The sequence below is a fragment of the Etheostoma spectabile genome, unplaced genomic scaffold (genome assembly GCF_008692095.1).
Source record: "Etheostoma spectabile isolate EspeVRDwgs_2016 unplaced genomic scaffold, UIUC_Espe_1.0 scaffold00009152, whole genome shotgun sequence".
Lineage (NCBI taxonomy): Eukaryota > Metazoa > Chordata > Actinopteri > Perciformes > Percidae > Etheostoma > Etheostoma spectabile.
The window spans coordinates 1-19,674 of record NW_022603662.1 but is presented as its reverse complement, the minus strand read 5'-3'; the positions used below and the strand labels follow the sequence as shown (position 1 = coordinate 19,674).

General features: G+C 42.4%; 1 protein-coding gene across 1 annotated transcript; it reads left to right on the top strand.

The window, feature by feature from the left end:
* Window positions 1–2,488: 2,488 nt before the first annotated feature.
* Window positions 2,489–13,675, top strand: LOC116679014 (NLR family CARD domain-containing protein 3-like). The gene is given in 15 exon segments (XM_032508760.1): window positions 2,489–2,930; window positions 3,144–3,251; window positions 3,373–3,483; window positions 5,012–5,090; window positions 5,267–5,492; window positions 5,608–5,805; window positions 5,808–5,861; window positions 5,864–5,974; window positions 5,977–7,405; window positions 7,512–7,685; window positions 8,599–8,772; window positions 8,868–9,041; window positions 10,669–10,842; window positions 11,261–11,307; window positions 13,085–13,675. Coding segments are annotated over 15 exon segments (3,684 nt in total). The 5' UTR covers window positions 2,489–2,841; the 3' UTR covers window positions 13,621–13,675.
* The last annotated feature ends 5,999 nt before the right edge of the window (window positions 13,676–19,674 follow it).

Below are 19,674 nucleotides of genomic sequence, written 5' to 3'. Positions count from 1 at the left end.
TGCATACGTTGGCACAAAAAAGAAAGCCCAGGTCTGGTGTAGTGGTTGTAGACGGTGGGATTTTTATTTTTATTGATTTTCTTCCTTTCAGTTTTCATTAGTAAACTTCTTTTTACTCAGTAACAATAGGATCTGTAATGTAGCAAAATACAATCCTTCACCTTAAAATCAAGTACATTTTAAAAACTACTTGGAAAAATACACAACAAAACTGCTCAATACAGTAATGTAAGTAATGTATTTCCTTATTTTCCACCTCTGCCAATACCTCACTGTCCAGTGTGTATTAAATGAACCAAACTGAGTGAACAATGTGAATTTCCCCTCACCAGATATACGTATAAAGGGATGTCTTTCTTCTACATCTGTGTTACTTCTTGACATTAATAGAATAATTCTACAACGTATGAATTTCTGGTGTCGATGTGCATTTGATCCGATGACGCCGTGACGTCTTCATAACTTCAGAGTCAGAGAGACGTCAGAACCAGTCCAACCTGGTCCCAGGAATCTTTAAGTTTGCCTATAATCTGCATTTATTTTAGAGACGGATAGATATTTTAAATATTTAAAAAAATATATATATTTCAAGTATTTCATTCATTAGCATGATAGTTGGCGGGAGCTTTTACTTTGAAAAGTAAGACAGATGGCCTATTGTTTAAAGTATTTTATTCCAGATTCAAGCTTTTATTTTGAAAAGTAGAAGCTCGGGGATGGCACCAGGCAGGATGGCATGACATGGGACGCTCCAGGCTGCAGCCTTCACTCTTGGACCCAGTCAGTGTGAGAGAAGTCCCCCATCAGATGATGGAGTTCTACTATCTGTCCACTAGATGGAGCTAACTGACCATCTAATGAGCTAAAGATCAGCAGCTTGTACAGCAGCAGGGATCTCTCCAAGTGGCCTCCGTGTCACATATACATCGACGTATACGTTGTACATTTAGCTTTTAATACTACCTTGATACTTCCTCCACAACAGCCCCTGTTCCTCATGTGGCCCCATGGGTAAATGAATTCCCCCCCCCTTTCCCTAGGACAACGTATGTAGGAGACTGGCTAAATTAATTCTCATTCATCTGCTCATACGGGCTACTTAGGTGTGTAGAAGTCTTCCTCTGGTCCTCCACTCCGTCCTGTGTTGTGACCCAGATGTTTCCTCCAGGTTAAACTGTTGGTGAGTAAAACTTTTCAGCTGATTTCTGATCTGTTAGTTTCATCAAACTGGAAAATGGGTTGGAGAGTTAAGATTGGACAGGGTTATGGTTAGGGGCGTTAGGGGTAAATGTAAAGTAAAATCACACCGGGGACAGTAAAATGTTCCCGGTGTGATTTAATATTTGGTATGAGATTATTGTGTGACTGTGGAACTGAATCCAGATTCTCTCTCTCCCCCCCCCCCCACTTCCTCTCTCTCTCCCTGGTCAACTTCCTGCTCTTTGCAATTCAGCAGTTTCTTACTTTGACTTTGTCTTGTTGTGACGCAGATGTTTCCCCCTCGTTAAACATCTGGTAAGTTCCACTTTTCAGCAGATTTTTGATCTTTCATTAAACTGTAAAATGTGTTTTGTTGGAGAAGAGTTGAGCTTGGTTAGGGTTAACTGGAACAGTGATTAATCCTAACAGCTGTTCAGGATCACCAGCTGCTCTAACAACAGGAGCTAACCAATGCTAACCAATGCTAACCATGCTAACCATAATGGAGCTGTTTCCAAAATCAATATTTGAGAAATCAAATGTAGCTCTGCTGACAAAGTGAGTGTGAAACTCACCTATTATTTATATTCAGAACACACAACTCATGAAGGAATCTGAAGTCTCTAGTGTTTATTCTGTACTGCAGTTAAAGTACTAATACACACTGTCAAAGACTACTGCGTTAGTACAAGTTAAAGGCCTACTGAGTTAAAAGTACACAAGTATTATGAGCTAAATGTATTTAGTGTATCAAAGTAAAAGCTGTAGAAAGTCTAGATGTGTGAATCTTAGTATTAAAGTCTATGTAGTCATGAGAAATGGAGGGCACGTTCCTTTTCTCTGTCGATGTAGAGGCCGACATTTAGTTAGTCAGTTCAAACTGGGAGTTCCATATAAAGGAATGTGTTTTGTGTAAGCTTTACTCTCATTATAATATTGTGTGTGTGTGTGTGTGTGTGTGTGTGTACGCCATAGTCCAAGATACACAGAAAGCATGATCACCATATTAGTCCAGGAAAGTTGTGTTATGTAACTTAAATGCTGAAACCATGTGTTCTGACAAACGTAAATCCGATAAAAGGAGATGCGGGAATTATTAATGAATTGTGGAGTCAGATTTGACAGAGCTTAGGGTCTTTGACGGGCCTTATCAGATACAGTCATTAGTTCTTCTTCCATTTCCTCTAAGCCCTAGACATTATGTAACAGCTTCTTGTTTTACAGAATCAGCTACATTCATTATCTGTTCCACTTCCCCTCAGCCCTAGATATTAGGATACATAACAGCAGAGTAGATGTTGCTGATCTTTAGCTCATTAGATGGTCAGTTAGCTCCATCTAGTGGACAGATAGTAGAACTCCATCATCTGATGGGGGACCTTAAATCATCAGTGAAAAATGAAGGATGTGTCAGAACTTGTCCAATAACTTAGATCCATGATGCATTATATTTAAACCACAGCCATCTTCCAACTACTGAGACCGACTTGGTTTGTGTGTGTCTGAAGGAAAGATCAGCTGATCACTGTTTTCTACAGCATCTGGGACATGTTGGAGAGGAATGAGAGACTAATGTGTCCTGTGATGAAAAGGTTGTCATAGTAACAGAGGTGATGTCTCCCAGCAGGTGTGGACTCTGCTATGAGTCAGTGTGAGGACAGAGAGGAGGGACCCCCTCCCTCTAAAACCACTCTGTGGGGGGACCATGACAGCCAGACCAAAGCTCAGAGGTGAGATGATGATGGACTCTTCTCCATGTTAGAGCTCAGCACTCACATCACTCCTCCATCAGGATTCCCTCTCAATATCTAGTTAATAAGAACTTCTTACTGGAATACGCAGCAAAGAGACAACCACTGCTTATCTACTGAGATCAGACGCCATCTTTCATCACATTACATTTTGGTGAATAGGAACTCATCCACGGTCTTTGTTTGTATCAGGACGCAGCAGCAGAAACCTGGACCTGGACCCAGCTGTGTGTCCATGAAGAGTGACTGGTCTACGGGTCGTCTTATTAACTTTAAAGATGGACAAGGTGTTGATGGAAGGTAAGAATTTAAAAGTGAACCTTTCAACTCAAAAAACTTATATATCATTAATAAAACAGGGCAAATTCATTAATGTAATTAGTTAAAAGTATTAACTTCAACTTCAACTACTTTTCATTAGTCTGCAGAAAAGACCTGAACCTGGACCTGGACCCAGCTGTGTGTCCATGAAGAGTGACCGGTCTATAGGTTGTCCTTTGAACTTTAAAGATGGACAAGCTGTTGATGAAAGGTAAGAATATATAACTTTATTATCTGACTCTCTCAGAGCTTCATGGTCTAGGTTTGGTGATGCCACAAAATGTGGTTTTAATCTGATGCCCATTGATAACAGGACCACCAGACAGATCAGGGCCGCTTAAGACAATTGTCATTGGTTTAAAGAAATGCCAATAAACCAGATCAGAACCTGTTTTTTAGAAGTAATTGTAACAGTAGCAATAATAAAACTACAAAAGAACCAAAACAACCCATCACTAAGTCATCCAGTCCTGGGGTCTCATTTATAAAACTGTGTGTAGGATCTGTACTAAAAGTGAACGCACGCCCAAACAATTTGTGATTGTTAACACCTTGCCAAAAGCACAGCATGAACTCTACTACCCCCCCCCCCCCCCCCCCCCCCAGAGAGATACAGTTTGAAGACGAAGGTGTAAAAGGCAAACACATCTTCCTGCAGGTGTTGTCACCAACAGTATTAGAGGTCAGACCCATAACGAGGACATTAAGTGGAACGATGTGCGAGAGCTTAGCGGCTGTATTTCCCACTCTGACATTTGATTATATGTTCCCAGTTTTAAAGACAGATAGTTATTTCCAGTGTGTTCTGCGTTATCTGATGCTAGGGTGTGTGATGCTATCCTGTCTTCCATGGCGTCGGCCGTCTCCTCCTTCTGTGCTCCGTAGAGGACAATGTGACGGTGAGACAGCGGCGATTAGACATTAACAACTCAATTTGGCTGAGTTTTATTTTACAAGGTGTTTATAGAACAATTATCATCCAGTACAAGCGCAGATAACACTGCAGGATTTTTCTTCATGATAACGTGGAAGACATGGAGAGAAAACATGTGTGAGGCATCAATACTTTAAAATATTATGAGTATTCATTACTCCCACTTTCTGCAGTCTGACATCGTCCACATCCTCACCATCTGTCCACGTCCTCACCATCTGTCCCCATCCTCACCATCTGTCCCCATCGTCTCCAAAACGTACGCACGGGTCAGAGTTTGCGTGGAGGACCGCATGTTCTCCTGTCAAGTTAGTTTTTTATAACTCAACCTTTGCGTGGGAAGTAGTGTACGCATAGTTTTAGCTCTGTTTGGTTCGTACGCCAGTTTACAAATGAGACCCCTGCACACTGGACTTGTACCTTCCACTGTATCTGTGCTGGTTCCTCCTGCTCCATACTCATAAGACATCTTACAGTTGATCTGCTGACACCTTAAGAGCTTGGCCATCAGGTCCAGGTCACCTGAGCACTGCAGGTTTCATCTTGTAGTCTGTTATGGTTCTTAGTCCAGACCACATGTTCTGGTGTTGGAGCCCTGGTAGTTAGAGTCCACATTAATCCCGTATTGTCTCTTTGCACTTAGTCTCGACTTCTTAGACCACAGCACTGATGAAGATACCCAAACGATACCCAATCCTAGTCCTGAACCACATAACACTCCTCAAGAGCCACAGTTGCCATGTTGTCATCATCAGGACTGTTCACAGATCATTAAATGTTCTTAAACTTGATGTTTTCTCTACAGAGTTCACCAGGAGAGCTCAGAGGGCCTCGGTGGTCAGTCTGACCTGCAGCAGCAAACAGACCTGGACTCCATATTTATGGTGTGTACATATTAAAAGAATATTTTCATTATTATCTACAGATTAAATGATGAACTACCATCCAGATCCCAGTAGTCTCCATGCTGCTCTTTTCAAACCAGCAGGCCTTCAGACTGAGAGATGAATCACATGTTGAGTTCTTTAAACTAAATGTTGACTTTATCATTCTGGTCCAGCTGCTGGAGGAGAACATTGTCACTTTTATAAAGAACGAGCTGAAGAAGATTCAGAAGGTTCTATGTCCAGATTACCCAGAATGCTTAGAGAGTCAGAGGGAGGATGAGGAGGTTTTGGAGGGTGAGGATGAAGAGCAGAAGAGGAGCAGAGAAGCATTTCTGAAGATCACACTGCACTTCCTGAGGAGAATGAAGCAGGAGGAGCTGGCTGACCGTCTGCAGAGCAGTAAGAGGATTTTAACACATTTTAAAAAAAAATGCATTAAAATATATACTTATTATTTGAATGTTGAAATATGTTCTTTGACTTATTGATTTTTTCTTGTTGTGTGTTCATTCAGGAAGTCATTCTGGAGTTTGTCAGCGTAAACTCAAGACTAACCAGAAGATAAAGTTCCAGTGTGTGTTTGAGGGGATTGCTAAAGCAGGAAACCCAACCGTTCTGCATCAGATGTTCACAGAGATCTACATCATGGAGGGAGGGGCTGCAGGGGTCAATGAAGAACATGAGGTCAGACAGATTGATACAGCATCCAGGAACCAGACAGACCAGAAACAATAATCAGATGTGAAGACATCTTTAAAGCCCCACCTGGAGAGATGAACCAATCAGAACCGTGATGACAAAGGGAGTGGCTGGCATCGGGAAAACAGTCTTAACACAGAAGTTCACTCTGGACTGGGCTGAAGGCAAAGCCAACCAGGACATCCAGTCATATCCCCATTCACCTTCAGAGAGCTGAATGTGCTGAAAGAGAGAAAGTTCAGCTTGGTAGAACTTGTTGATCACTTCTTTAGTGAAACCAAAGAAGCAGGAATCAGCAGGTTTGAAGAGGTCCAGGTGGTCTTCATCTTTGACGGTCTGGATGAGTGTCGACTTCCTCTGGACTTCCTCAACACTGAGATCCTGACTGATGTTACAGAGTCCACCTCAGTGGGTGTGCTGCTGACAAACCTCATCAGGGGGAATCTGCTTCCCTCTGCTCGCCTCTGGATAACCACCCGACCTGCAGCAGCCAATCAGATCCCTGCTGAGTATGTTGACATGGTGACAGAGGTCAGAGGGTTCACTGACCCACAGAAGGAGGATTATTTCAGTAAGAGATACAGAGACAAGAAGCAGGCCAGCAGAATCATCTCCCACATCAAGACATCACGAAGCCTCCACATCATGTGCCACATCCCAGTCTTCTGCTGGATCACTGCTACAGTTCTGGAGAAGGTGTGGGAGACCAGAGAGGCAGGACAGCTGCCCAAGACCCTGACTGAGATGTACATCCACTTCCTGGTGGTTCAGTCCAAATTGAACATTAAATATCATGGGAAATCTGAGATAGATCAACACTGGAGTCCAGAGACCAGGAAGATGATTGAGTCTCTGGGAAAACTGGCTTTTGAGCAGCTGCAGAAAGGCAACCTGATCTTCTATGAATCAGACCTGACAGAGTGTGGCATCGATATCAGAGCAGCATCAGTGTACTCAGGAGTGTTCACACAGATCTTTAAAGAGGAGAGTGGACTGTACCAGGACAAGGTGTTCTGCTTCGTCCATCTGAGTGTTCAGGAGTTCCTGGCTGCTCTTCATGTCCATCTGACCTTCACCAACTCTGGAGTCAACCTGCTGGCAGAAGAACGAACAACCTCCTGGCTATCTAAAGTCTTCAGAGAAACCCTTCAACTAAAACATCTCCATCAGAGTGCTGTGGACAAGGCCTTACAGAGTCCAAATGGACACCTGGACTTGTTCCTCCGCTTCCTCCTGGGTATTTCACTGCAGACCAATCAGAGACACCTACAAGGTTTTATGACACAGACAGGAAGTAGCTCAAAGACCAAAAAGGAAACAGTCAAGTACATCAAGACGAAGATCAGTGAGAATCTGTCTGCAGAGAGAAGCATCAATCTGTTCCACTGTCTGAATGAACTGAATGATGGTTCTCTAGTGGAGCAGATCCAACAGTCCCTGAGATCAGGAAGTCTCTTCACAGATAAACTGTCTCCTGCTCAGTGGTCAGCTCTGGTCTTCATCTTACTGTCATCAGAAGAAGATCTGGACGTGTTTGACCTGAAGAAATACTCTGCTTCAGAGGAGGCTCTTCTGAGGCTGCTGCCAGTGGTCAAAGCCTCCAACAAAGCTCTGTACGTGCACACACAACTATTCAGATTAAATGCAGTTTTGCTTTAGTTATAATTTGTAAATGTTTGCTTGAAGCTGCATTCTTATGCATTGCTGATTCCTTTTCAGGCTGAGTGGGTGTGACCTGTCAGAAAGAAGCTGTGAAGCTCTGTCCTCAGTTCTCAGCTCCCAGTCCTCTAGTCTGAGAGAGCTGGACCTGAGTAACAACAACCTGCAGGATTCAGGAGTGGAGCATCTGTCCTCTGGATTGAAGAGTCCACACTGCAGACTGGAAACTCTCAGGTTGGTGTTCAGCTATTTGAAAATGAACCTTAACAGTGTTTCCCACATTTTACAAAACAATATGTGGTGCGCGGTGTTCGACCAGGGGGTGGGGGGGAATACCTATTTCCGTAATTACGCATCAAAAAATGAGGAGGACACGCTTTTGGATGCTCTTCTCCTCTAGTACTCTTTCTTCAATGCCAAACAAATCTATCTCTTTCCTTCCCTGACCCTGTTTTTTTTCCTTGAGCAGCATTGGTTGAAGGCTGAAAATATTGTAAACAAATTAATAACATAACTAATTACACTAGTTGGACTGTTCAGCTCTGTTTCAGACTTGCTGGTCCTCATCCTCAACACGTGCCTTTTCAGTCACAGAAAATACTTTTCAATACTCATCTGGATTGAAATGACAGAACATAATCTATAATAAGTTTATTTGATTAACAGCTGCTACGTAGTATTTTGACCTTGACAACCCAACTGCATTTTACTGAAAACTGGAGACTAGTTAACTTTCTAAAGCAGGCGCAATCGCTTGTTTGGTAAGACTCGGATCAGGACTCCAACAATAACACACTGACAACATTGTATTCATATAATCTGAGCTCCAGTGGCAGCGTCTCTTCCCCCGGGCAGGAACACTGCTTTACCTCAGTGCTATGCCGGTCCCCGCTGATCCAGATGGGACCAGCCAAAGACAGAGTGGTGATAGGGAGGATCTTCCACGTAGTCCAGAAGGACCTGTATGATGATTTCGGCAGGAAGTTCCACTGCATTTGCCGGCAGACAGAGAGAAGATACAGCGGGGCTGTAGTATTAATTCTGTGGCTCACCACCACAAAATAATATGTTTGGGAAAAACTGCTTGACATTGTTAATTTCTTCATATATTAATTATTGGATGGCCCTTCTATCAAATCTGTTTTAGGTTAAGTGGCTGTAAGCTGTCAGAGAGAAGCTGTGAAGCTCTGTCCTCAGTTCTCAGCTCCCAGTCCTCTAGTCTGAGAGAGCTGGACCTGAGTAACAACGACCTGCAGGATTCAGGAGTGGAGCTGATGTCTCCTGGACTGAAGAGTCCACACTGCAGACTGGAAACTCTCAGGTTGGTGTTCAGTTAAATAAAGAGTATTACCCTCTGAGCGGTTATTTTCTTCCTATGCTTTATATTGGATTGACTTTTTATCGAATCCCTTTCAGACTGAGTGGTTGTAACCTATCAGAGAGAAGCTGTGAAGCTCTGTCCTCAGTTCTCAACTCTCAGTCCTCTAGTCTGAGAGACCTGGACCTGAGTAACAATGACCTGCAGGATTCAGGAGGGAAGCATCTGTCCTCTGGATTGAAGAGTCCACACTGCAGACTGGAAACTCTCAGGTTGGTGTTCAGTTAGGACTTGTGTCAGTAAATAACAATTTAACTTACTAAATAAACACGGTCAAGCAAGAAAAGAGACTCAGACGGCAAATTAGCAGTTTGATAGACAATTGCAAGAGGGAAGGTCACGTGAAGAGCCTCCTATCTGCAGCAAGGCTCTGGTGGAACTTCAGCGATTTCTTTGCAGCTCTGTCTCTTTATTCACAATTGTTGAAACAAGGACATCTGTTATTTGGGCTATGCCTACGTTGAGAAAAACCAGGGCAAAGTGCAGGTCGCTAGGGCGAAGTGTACTCTGAGTGACCTCCAAAGCTAAGATATTTACTGCTTGTGATATACAACAGTGAGACATTTACGACCTCTTGTAAGAAACAGCAGCAACACAGAAAAAGAGGGAGAGCAAAGAGAAACACAGTATTGTTAAATGTGCATATAAGATTATAAAATATAATAAGCATGTAAGAATATATGACAAGCAAGATATGAATATATATAATAAGCATGAAAGTTATAATATTTTAAGACACTACTACAGAGAAATATGAAATAAAAATGAATTTCTCTGTCAACCTGAGTAAATTTATAGCAACTTTGTGTAATTCATAGATTTTTCGATTTTTGTCCCTACAGTTTCACAGTAATTTACTTCTACACTGTTGTCATAAATATTGACACCTCTAAAAGTGCATTTGTTATGATTACATTACTTCTAATCTAAATCTAGTGGGTCAACAACTCTGCTAACAGAACCAAAGACACAAGACATAGCAAGCCAGCTAATATTACTTAATAGTCCCACAACAAGAAGGCCAGCTGGCTGTCCTGCCCTTTGTTATTTTGTGAAACTCTCTGCAACGACTAAAAGCCAGTCAGAGTTGTCTGGCTGCAGCTCGGCTGAGGAAGACTCAAGCCGATGTGACGGTCCCCTTTGTGACAGTCTCACTACGTTGTGTATGTGGATCTGCATCTGCATATGGGGAAACCAGACCGAATCAGGATAGACATGTCCACATCACAGACAGAGACATAGAAGCCCACAGCAGTTATCTGGAGTTCTGCTCTTTAACAAACTGGGATCGTAAAGTGTAAATTGTTATTTTTAACAAAAGTTTGACAATACATGTCTTACAATACCTTGTCTCTCTCACAGTAATATGTACAATCAAGTAAAATAAAAACTTAACTTCTAAGGCCTTTCTGCTGCTTAAAAATACAGTATATGAAATAGTATAGTGTCACAATGCAAAATAAGCTACATTTAGCATTCAGCTCTGAGCCTAAAATTAGTGATTCACTAACTGTGCTGGGTTTTTACAGGCAGCTTCAACAACAGTAGAACGAAGCAATCAATCTATTTATTTGTGCTTTAGAATTTAATAACTGCAAAACAATTATAAAAGTGGTTTATTTCTCTTTCTCTCTCTCTTTAATGGATGATGAAAATTTCAAGTAGCTACACAACATTAGTTCTGGTTGTGTACAGCTGGACTGTAAAGCCTCGCCCATTTCTAGCACTCAAAGTAATTGGTAAGTATTGCACCCGGGAGATGGCCCAAGTCGTACCTGAATTGTCATGACCAACCGTGTGTGTGTGTGTGTGTGTGTGTGTGTGTGTGTGTGTGTGTAGTCTCTCATTCTGTATGATCTCAGAGGAAGGCTGTACTTCTCTGGCCTCAGCTCTGAGCTTCAACCCCTCCCATCTGAGAGTGCTGGACCTGAGCTACAATCATCCAGGAGACTCAGGAGTGAAGCGGCTTTCTGCTTTACTGGAGGATCCAGACTGCAGACTGGACACTCTCAGGTATGGACGGACCAAGACTTCATTTTATTTATTTTGTGTCACTAACTGAGAAACTCTGGTTAGTGTTCAATGGAGGATCTAAGTGAAGGTATATTACAGGGGTTCTCAATCTTATAACACAAATACACATATTTATTAAAAGTCAGAGGCCCGGAAAGTACGGTGGCCCTGAAGTGCAAATCACAACAGCAAATAGAAAAATACAACAACAAATAAGAAAACTCAACGGCATTAACTTCTACCTGAAAGGTGTAACCACACCGTGACAGCTTTAGCAGCATTGCCCTGACTTTGACTTGAACAAGCTGCAGAGTCCACGTAGTCTCACTCCGTCTCATTTCACAATGTGATGGTTAAACCTTCAATTACCCACAGCCCTGGAGTATGAAGTGGATTGTGTCTTTGTGTCTTCCTGCAGGGTGGACCATGGTGGACCACAGAGACTGAGACCTGGTGTGAGGAAGTGTGAGTGTGTTTTAAGTTTGCTCTAAGAGAACTCAGCTGTGTGTTACACTAGTTTAACCCCTTCCTGGTGCTGGAAGTATAATATGAGATGAGGTTACTTATTATGGTGAATTGGCTAAATCTCCCTTTACCAGTGAATGTTGTTATTATCGGCATAGGTAACTATAAAGAAATAATCAACAACCAATAACGCGGTGCCTCCACTGTGGAACTACTTAACTCACTATGAGCTATATCGGTATTTCAAAAGTGAAAAACATGTAATGTCTTCAACACTGCTTTAAACTCCCATATTTAATGAAAGTTTCCACCCTTAAGATCAACGTGCAACCTAGCTAACAGGTGAAGAACACACCAACATCACTAACTAATTTACTTTAAATGTGAATAACTGTAGACCAATAACAGGCTTAAGTGAACAAGTCGTCAAGTAAGTGCAATATCAGTTATACGACTTCCAGTTCTCAAAGACGCACACACACAATCTCAGCTGATTATCCTCCAGACAGCTGGTCTCCTTTTCATTTCTCTCACTTTTTTCTCCGTGTGGCGCGCACCCGCTCGCGCTATTCCCCGACATGACAACCTCTTGTACAAAACTAAAGTAACGAGCCAATTTTATAAAATGCAAGGAGTAGAAAGTACCGATATTTGTGTTAAAATGTAAGTAGTGGAAGTAAAAAGTTGCCACAAAAATAAACAGTAAGATAAAGTAAAAATGTCAGAAAAATCTACTTGAGTACAAAGTTACTTCCCATCTCTGAAGAAGACCCAGCAGAGTTTAAAGCAGAGTTTAAAGCAGGATTATTGATTATTATTATTATTGATTATTATTTACAATGCTTATTGTATTTACCCTGTAATGAACTGAAACACCATGTATTAATGTAGTTAACTGTATAAAATACTTTATTTATATTTATTTAACAGTATTTGTGTAGGTCCCCACACTTGATTTTTAGATTTTCTTGCCTGAAGTATGAAGTTATATTTTCTTCCTTTCTGAAAAGATGTTAGGATTTAATTAATTAATTAATTAATTAATTTAAAATCCACAAACAGAACAAACTGAACACGTTGATCCAACAGAACTAATAAATACATAAATACATGAATCAACAGTCGAGCCAACAGAAAGCTAACTTTGGTTCTTTATTTTTTTATTCACACATAACTTGTGTTCAAGTAACCTTCAGTTTTCTTCTCTGGATGTTTTTAATAAACAAGCGTTGATAAAACTCACAGTCCATTATCACAACACGGCATAATTAATGTCCCAAAGATGTTTAAAAGGTGAATAAAGTGAGTTGAGGTAGATTTATCTTCCAGTTCCTCCCTGATGGGAGACCTGGTATCAGATATACCCCACAGACACAAAAATACCATAAATCCTCATTTTTCATCCATAAACTGGTATTTCTATAACTGAACATCAGCTAATAGCAGTTTAGAAAGCAGATGGTTCAGAGCTGCTTTGTGCTGCAGTAGAAGAAGATGGGACAGTTTTATTAGTGAGACTTATTCAGTGATGTTTCTAGATTTGGATCATCAGCTGTCCTCATCGGTCAACACGAGGACAGAAGCTGGACATTGTTGACATGTTTACTCTCATGTTCAGGAACTCTTCATGTTGGTAGAACTGGATTGTTAAACATCACTCACAGCTGGATATCAAATCAACGTTTGAAGGGTCTTCTTTCAGTTCTTGTCAGTAAAGTTGTTAATAAATGATCAGATGATAACCTGCAGCTGTATTGTGTCTTGTTCTCTCCATCAGATGTCTGTGAACTGGAACTGGACACAAACACAGTACACAGTGACCTCAAACTGTCTGACAACAACAGGAAGGTGACACATGTGGAGAAGGATCAGTCATATCCTGATCATCCAGACAGATTTGACTACTGGCGTCAGCTGCTGTGTAGAGATGGTCTGACTGGTCGCTGTTACTGGGAGGTCGAGAGGAGAGGAGATGTTTATATATCAGTGAGTTACAGAGGAATCAGAAGGAAAGGAAACAGTGATGACTGTGTGTTTGGATATAATGATCATTCCTGGAGTCTGTTCTGCTATGATGAACGTGGTTACTCTGTCTGTCACAATAAGAGAAGAACAGTCCTCACGTCCTGCTCTGTCTCTAACAGAGTAGCAGTGTATGTGGACGTTCCTGCTGGCTCTCTGTCCTTCTACACAGTCTCCTCTGACTCACTGATCCACCTCCACACCTTCAACACCACATTCACTCAGCCTCTCTATCCTGGGTTTGGGGTCGGCTCTGGTTCCTCAGTGTCTCTGTGTCCTCTGCAGGACTGAGAGTCTCTCCTGTGGACAGAAACACTGACTGAAGACCAGCTGATCAGATCTGTCTCCTCGTGTAATTTTACCTCACAAAGTCATGATTAAAGTCACAAAATCAAAGGTATAACTACTAGGGGGGGGGGGGGGGGGGGGGCAATAGCTCAGCCCGTAGGGAGTTGGGGTCGGCTGATTTATTCATCTGACTTGTAGATAACGTCAATGATCGACTTGTTTTAAATGTCGGGGAATGTGGAACAACTTAATGCAAAAGAGTTCAATAAAACAAGGCCACATGCTGATTATTTGATGATGTATTCTTCTGTTGTGTCTGTGTTTCCACTCCTAATTAAAAGGTAAAGTTTCCGTCCACTAAGGTTCTGTTGTTGTCTCTGACAGACTCAGATTATTATTCTAAGAGTCTGACAACATTATGGGATGGATCCCTACAGAGATAGACCTTTAGTTAAAGAGTAAGATCCTTTTAGTTTAACATGAAACAGAAATCACCATCACCAAACCCACCAGACTCCATGTAAATAATCACTACTTTTAGTCTGTATAGAGCAGCATATCTCCACCAGACTCCATGTAATAATCACTACTTTTAGCGTGTATAGAGCAGCATATCTCCACCAGACTCCATGTAAATAATCACTACTTTTAGCGTGTATAGCAGCATTTCTCCACCAGACTCCATGTAAATAATCACTACTTTAGCGTATATAGAGCAGCATATCTCCACCAGACTCCATGTAAATAATCACTACTTTTAGCGTGTATAGAGCAGCATTCTCCACCAGACTCCATGTAAATAATCACTACTTTTAGCGTGTATAGAGCCGCATATCTCCACCAGACTCCATGTAAATAATCACTACTTTTAGCATGTATAGAGCAGCATATCTCCACCAGACTCCATGTAAATAATCACTACTTTTAGCGTGTATAGAGCAGCATATCTCCACCAGACTCCATATAAATAATCACTACTTTTAGCGTGTATAGAGCAGCATATCGCCACCAGACTCCATGTAAATAATCACTACTTTTAGCGTGTATAGAGCAGCATATCTCCACATTTATTTCAGCTTGAATGTGTGATACTCCCTTAAGGGATAACATAATAACCAGCGTAGCGTTTACTACGAATTTCATATTTTATTGGTAAGCAATATTAACGTGCGGGGGAACAAAGAAAGCGGAACCAATGTGCGGGTATCGGTACAACCCGGGGCCAGGTGGCGGACACTTTCCTCCTCTTTGGAGACGAGGATGGCGGTTTGTTTCCTCTCTCCCTGATGCCGTAATTCTGCTTTCCAGGTCGGTACTCGGTAACTATGACAACAGCCGGTTTCCTTCTGCCGTGTGTGTGGGGGACTGAAGCTGTGGGGGGGTAGTTATGGAGGTTATGATGGGGAAAGGCGAGCTAAAGAGCCGCGTTTGGAACCGCGGGAAACGGGCTTGGTAAACAATAGAGCTCGCGGCTAGCTAATGGCGGTTTCCCACTGCGTGGTATCTACTCTACTCGCCTTTTTTGGTTTTCCATTAAGAGAAGAAGTCCCCGGGACCTGCTACCAGGTACTTTATGTAGTACTAGATAAAGGACCTGCTACCAGGTACTTTATGTAGTACTAGATAAAGGACCTGCTACCAGGTACTTTATGTAGTACTAGATAAAGGACCTGCTACCAGGTACTTTATGTAGTACTAGATAAAGGACCTGCTACCAGGTACTTTATGTAGTACTAGATAAAGGACCTGCTACCAGGTACTTTATGTAGTACTACCTCAGTCGAGGTTCCCAGCGAGCTGAGGCGACACCAGAAGGTGACGTAGGAACCTGCAGACCGCTGATTGGTCGGATCACCGCGTTGTTAGCAACAAGAACCTTAAAAAAAAAAAAAATCTAGCCAGACACCGAGAGATTATCTCCTCTCTGCACTATCTCACTGTTCAGCTGTTCAGTATTAAGGGCTGTTAGGGCTGTTAGGGCTGTTAGGGCTACTAGGGGCTGTTAGGGCTGTTAGGGCTGCTAGGGGTGTTAGGGGCTGTTAGGGGCTACTAGGGGCTGTTAGGGGCTGTTAGGGGCTACTAGGGGCTGTTAGGGGCTACTAGGGGCTGTTAGGGGCTGTTAGGGGCTACTAGGGGCTGTTAGGGGCTGTTAGGGCTACTAGGGGCTGTAGGGGCTACTAGGGGCTGTTAGGGGCTATTAGGGGCTACTAGGGGCTGTTAGGGGCTATTAGGGGCTACTAGGGGCTGTTAGGGGCTGTTAGGGGCTACTAGGGGCTGTTAGGGGCTGTTAGGGGCTACTAGGGGCTGTTAGGGGCTACTAGGGGCTGTTAGGGGCTACTAGGGGCTGTTAGGGGCTACTAGGGGCTGTTAGGGGCTGTTAGGGGCTGTTAGGGGCTTTTGCATGTTGTCTACAATGTTGCACACTGTTCCTTTAAAAAAACAAGACAACATATCAAAGAAAAGTTTTTATTTAGCTTTTCAAGTAGCGCATCAAACCCTCCTGTACATCCTGGTCTTCTTCCTCTGCACCCTGTAACGGCGTCTCACCCCCCCCCCCCCCCGCTCTGCTGTCCCAGATGCATCCCAGTCGTTGTCATAAACCAGACTCTCATAAAAATTATACGAACCACCGCAGATCAGAACCAGAACCAGAGATCAGAACCAGAACCAGAACCAGAGATCAGAACCAGAACCAGAACCAGAGACCAGAACCAGAGATCAGAACCAGAACCAGAGATCAGAACCAGAACCAGAACCAGAGATCAGAACCAGAGATCAGAACCAGAACCAGAGATCGTGCATCGAACGCCCACCGGACGGTCTGCGGCGGCGATTTCACAAAGCGTGAATGATCTGAAACACAAACAGCAGACATGTTGTGGTGTGTAACCATGGTTACTAAAGTTCCTGTACTTTATTTAGCGTATAGTAAATACTGACTGGGACCTGAACACATGCAGATGTTAGCTAACGTTACCGGAAACTTAACTTACTCTTTTGTGTCGGCGAACAAACGTCAACTCCGTCGGAATTCTTTTTCAGATTTTTGTTGCTTCCTTCAGCTTCTTTAGAAACAAAGAAAATGTTCTGGCTGTGGCAAACTAGCCGACGTGTTGTTGTGATTCACGTTGAAAAATTACGTCATCACGCGTAGCTATGGTGACCAGCCCACGCTGAAGCGTTGCTCAATCTGCAATGGAAAAAGGACGCGAAATGCGTAGAGTAGAGTTGAGACAAGTCGAGCTGTACCAGCAGTGGAAAAACTAGCTAACAGGTGTGTATCGGGGTGGTACCATAGACAGGTAAAAGACATGGACCAACAGGTCCCGTTGTTTCCATGGAGACCAGGGAAGTCTGTTAGAAGCTCTTTCCCGGTGATGCTGAGCGTTACTGCGCAGACTCCAACTGAGCTCGATGACGTAGATGTGAACCGTTATTACTGCTAACTAACATGCTAGTAACATTAACATACTCACAGGCTAATTACTGCTAACTAACATGCTAGTTAACATTAACATAGGTACAAGCTAATCCTGCTAGCTACATGCTAGTTAGCATAGGGTGTGTGTGTGGTTCTGGGTGCTGGTGCTTCCATTCCTGGTAATGAGTTATTTTGTGGTTTTTAACGTATCCTGACAGATTGTTAATGTTAAAATGTTGTTTAACTCTAAAGGGAGTTCCTCCTAAAAGTTGTCCAGAGTATTAGTAAAGGAATGTATTATAAGTTGAACTATTGTCCCCAGGTGTATGACGGCTCATGTTTGACTCTGAAGTCGTTTGAATATTTATTTCCAGCCAAAGAGGGTTTATGATTTCCAGCCTGCAGCAATGAAGGAGGAAGAGGAGGAGGAGCGCCTGTATCAGTGAAGGAGGAAGAGGAGGAGCCTTCAGCAGTGAAGGAGGAAGAGGAGGAGGAGCCTGCAGCAGTGAAGGAGGAAGAGGAGGAGGAGCCTGCAGCAGTGAAGGAGGAAGAGGAGGAGTATGTGGTGGAGAAGGTTTTGGACCGCAGAGTGGTGAAGGGAAGAGTAGAGTTTCTGCTGAAATGGAAGGGGTTTTCAGAGTAAGGAGGAGTCCAGAATATTAATAATTGGTGATTTTGGTCCATATACACACACACACACACACACCACACACCACACACAACACACACCAACAACACACACACACACCACACACCCGCAAATAACCTATCACCATGGGCACAGATAAAAGGAATAATCCAAACTAGCAGCTAGAGTGAGAATGTATTTCCTATAAAAAACAAAGTGTGAGGAGATGTTTCTTCTGTCTGCACTCACCTTTCCAGTGAGGAGAACACATGGGAGCGCAAGACCACCTGACCTGGATGTATCACCGAGTACCTGCAGAGACACCAGGAGAGGAGGAGGAGGAGGAGGAGGAGGAGGCAAGAGGAAAAAGTGTCAGGGAGGCCTCGGGAGACTCAGAGGAGCGAGGGAGCAAGAGGAAGAGGAGAGGTGAGTGAAGGAAGAGGTTACTCCAGACTGAAGAGACCAGGAATCTAATCTCAATTAATGAACGCTCACAGACGCTTTCACAAATGTCTTTTAGGATTTTTATATAAAGACTCTCGACATTGAGATATGAACATGCATAAAACTCCATGTCTAGTAGTCGGGCTGCAATGGATCACCAAGCTCACGGCTCGGTTTGGATCAGGTTTGAGTCAAAGATCAGATACATTTTCAGACCAGCACAAAACAGTTGCCATGTCAACAGACTTTTTCCTTTATCGTACTTTTTTTTATTTTACTTTTTTTAGTACTACCTCAGTCGAGGTTCCCAGCGAGCTGAGGCGACACCAAAAGGTGACGTGGAAACCTGCAGACTGCTGATTGGTCGGATCACCGCGTTTTTAGTAAACAAGAGTGCGGAGTGTGTGTGTCCAGAAAAAACGCAACATTTAAAAATTAAAAACAATCTAGCCAGACACCAACAGGTTATCTACTCTCTGCACTATTACTCTCTGGCTACATTTATATATCTGTTCATTTATCACAGGTTATGTAACTATCTAGATATTCAACGTTAAGGCATATCTCATATTTTCCTGATATCGTGCAGCACTAATAACTACCCTGAAATATTCAGATGCTGCATAGTGTCACAATATTTTATCTGTATTTATGTCATCTTTTAGTCTAACTTGTTTAATATGTAAATAGTTTTTCTTTCTAAATGATGTGATAATGTTGTGGAGCCGTTGTTTTCACCTTGGTCCGACTAGTTTAGAACTGGACCCATTATTACTAAACCTAGCCATCACCACCTATCCGAGGGTTTCTACCTCGGATGGTTTATACATTATGGCTGATAATCTAAATTCTTATGGAGAAAATCCATGGAGTTTTTACTTTGTGTGTATTTATTAAAAACTAATCACCATCTATTTTGATAATTGATGAATTGGTTTGAGTATTTTTTTAAGACAAAAGTTAAAAGGTCTTTGATTCCAGCTTGTTAAATGTGAATATTTTACACATTGTAGTTGTCTCTGTTTTGTCATTTAGTAACTTTATAGATTTGCACCATATAATTCCTTCTTGAGTCTTTTTAACAAGAACATTGATTAATATATGAACTGAATACTGGTTGTGTGACCTATGAGGGAACCACCAGTGATAAATGACTATAGCAATGTCCTCAGGATACACCGGTAGGCCGAGGCCCCCCTTATCGGTGATCGCGTCGTGGTCCACCTGATCACAGAATTTCTAGTTTACCCACCTCTTTTTTTACCACTACACCTCTGGTTACCATGGCATTTCTAACTGAAGGTTAAACTGAAGAGTGTGCAAAGGATTTGGTTTTTAAATTGCCAATCATTTGAATGAGGAAACGGGAAAATGTAGAATATTTCAGAACTTATTAAAGTTATGAAGAGTACATTTGCTTATATAATATGTCTGCAACCAACACATATTTTCCTTCATTTTGTCAAATTATTGTATGAAGAGTGAAAATGAGTGAGATCAAGTCCAGAGTTTAAGAAGTTGTTCACAAACTCTACCTCTGTCTCTTGCTTTGTTTGTCTGTTGC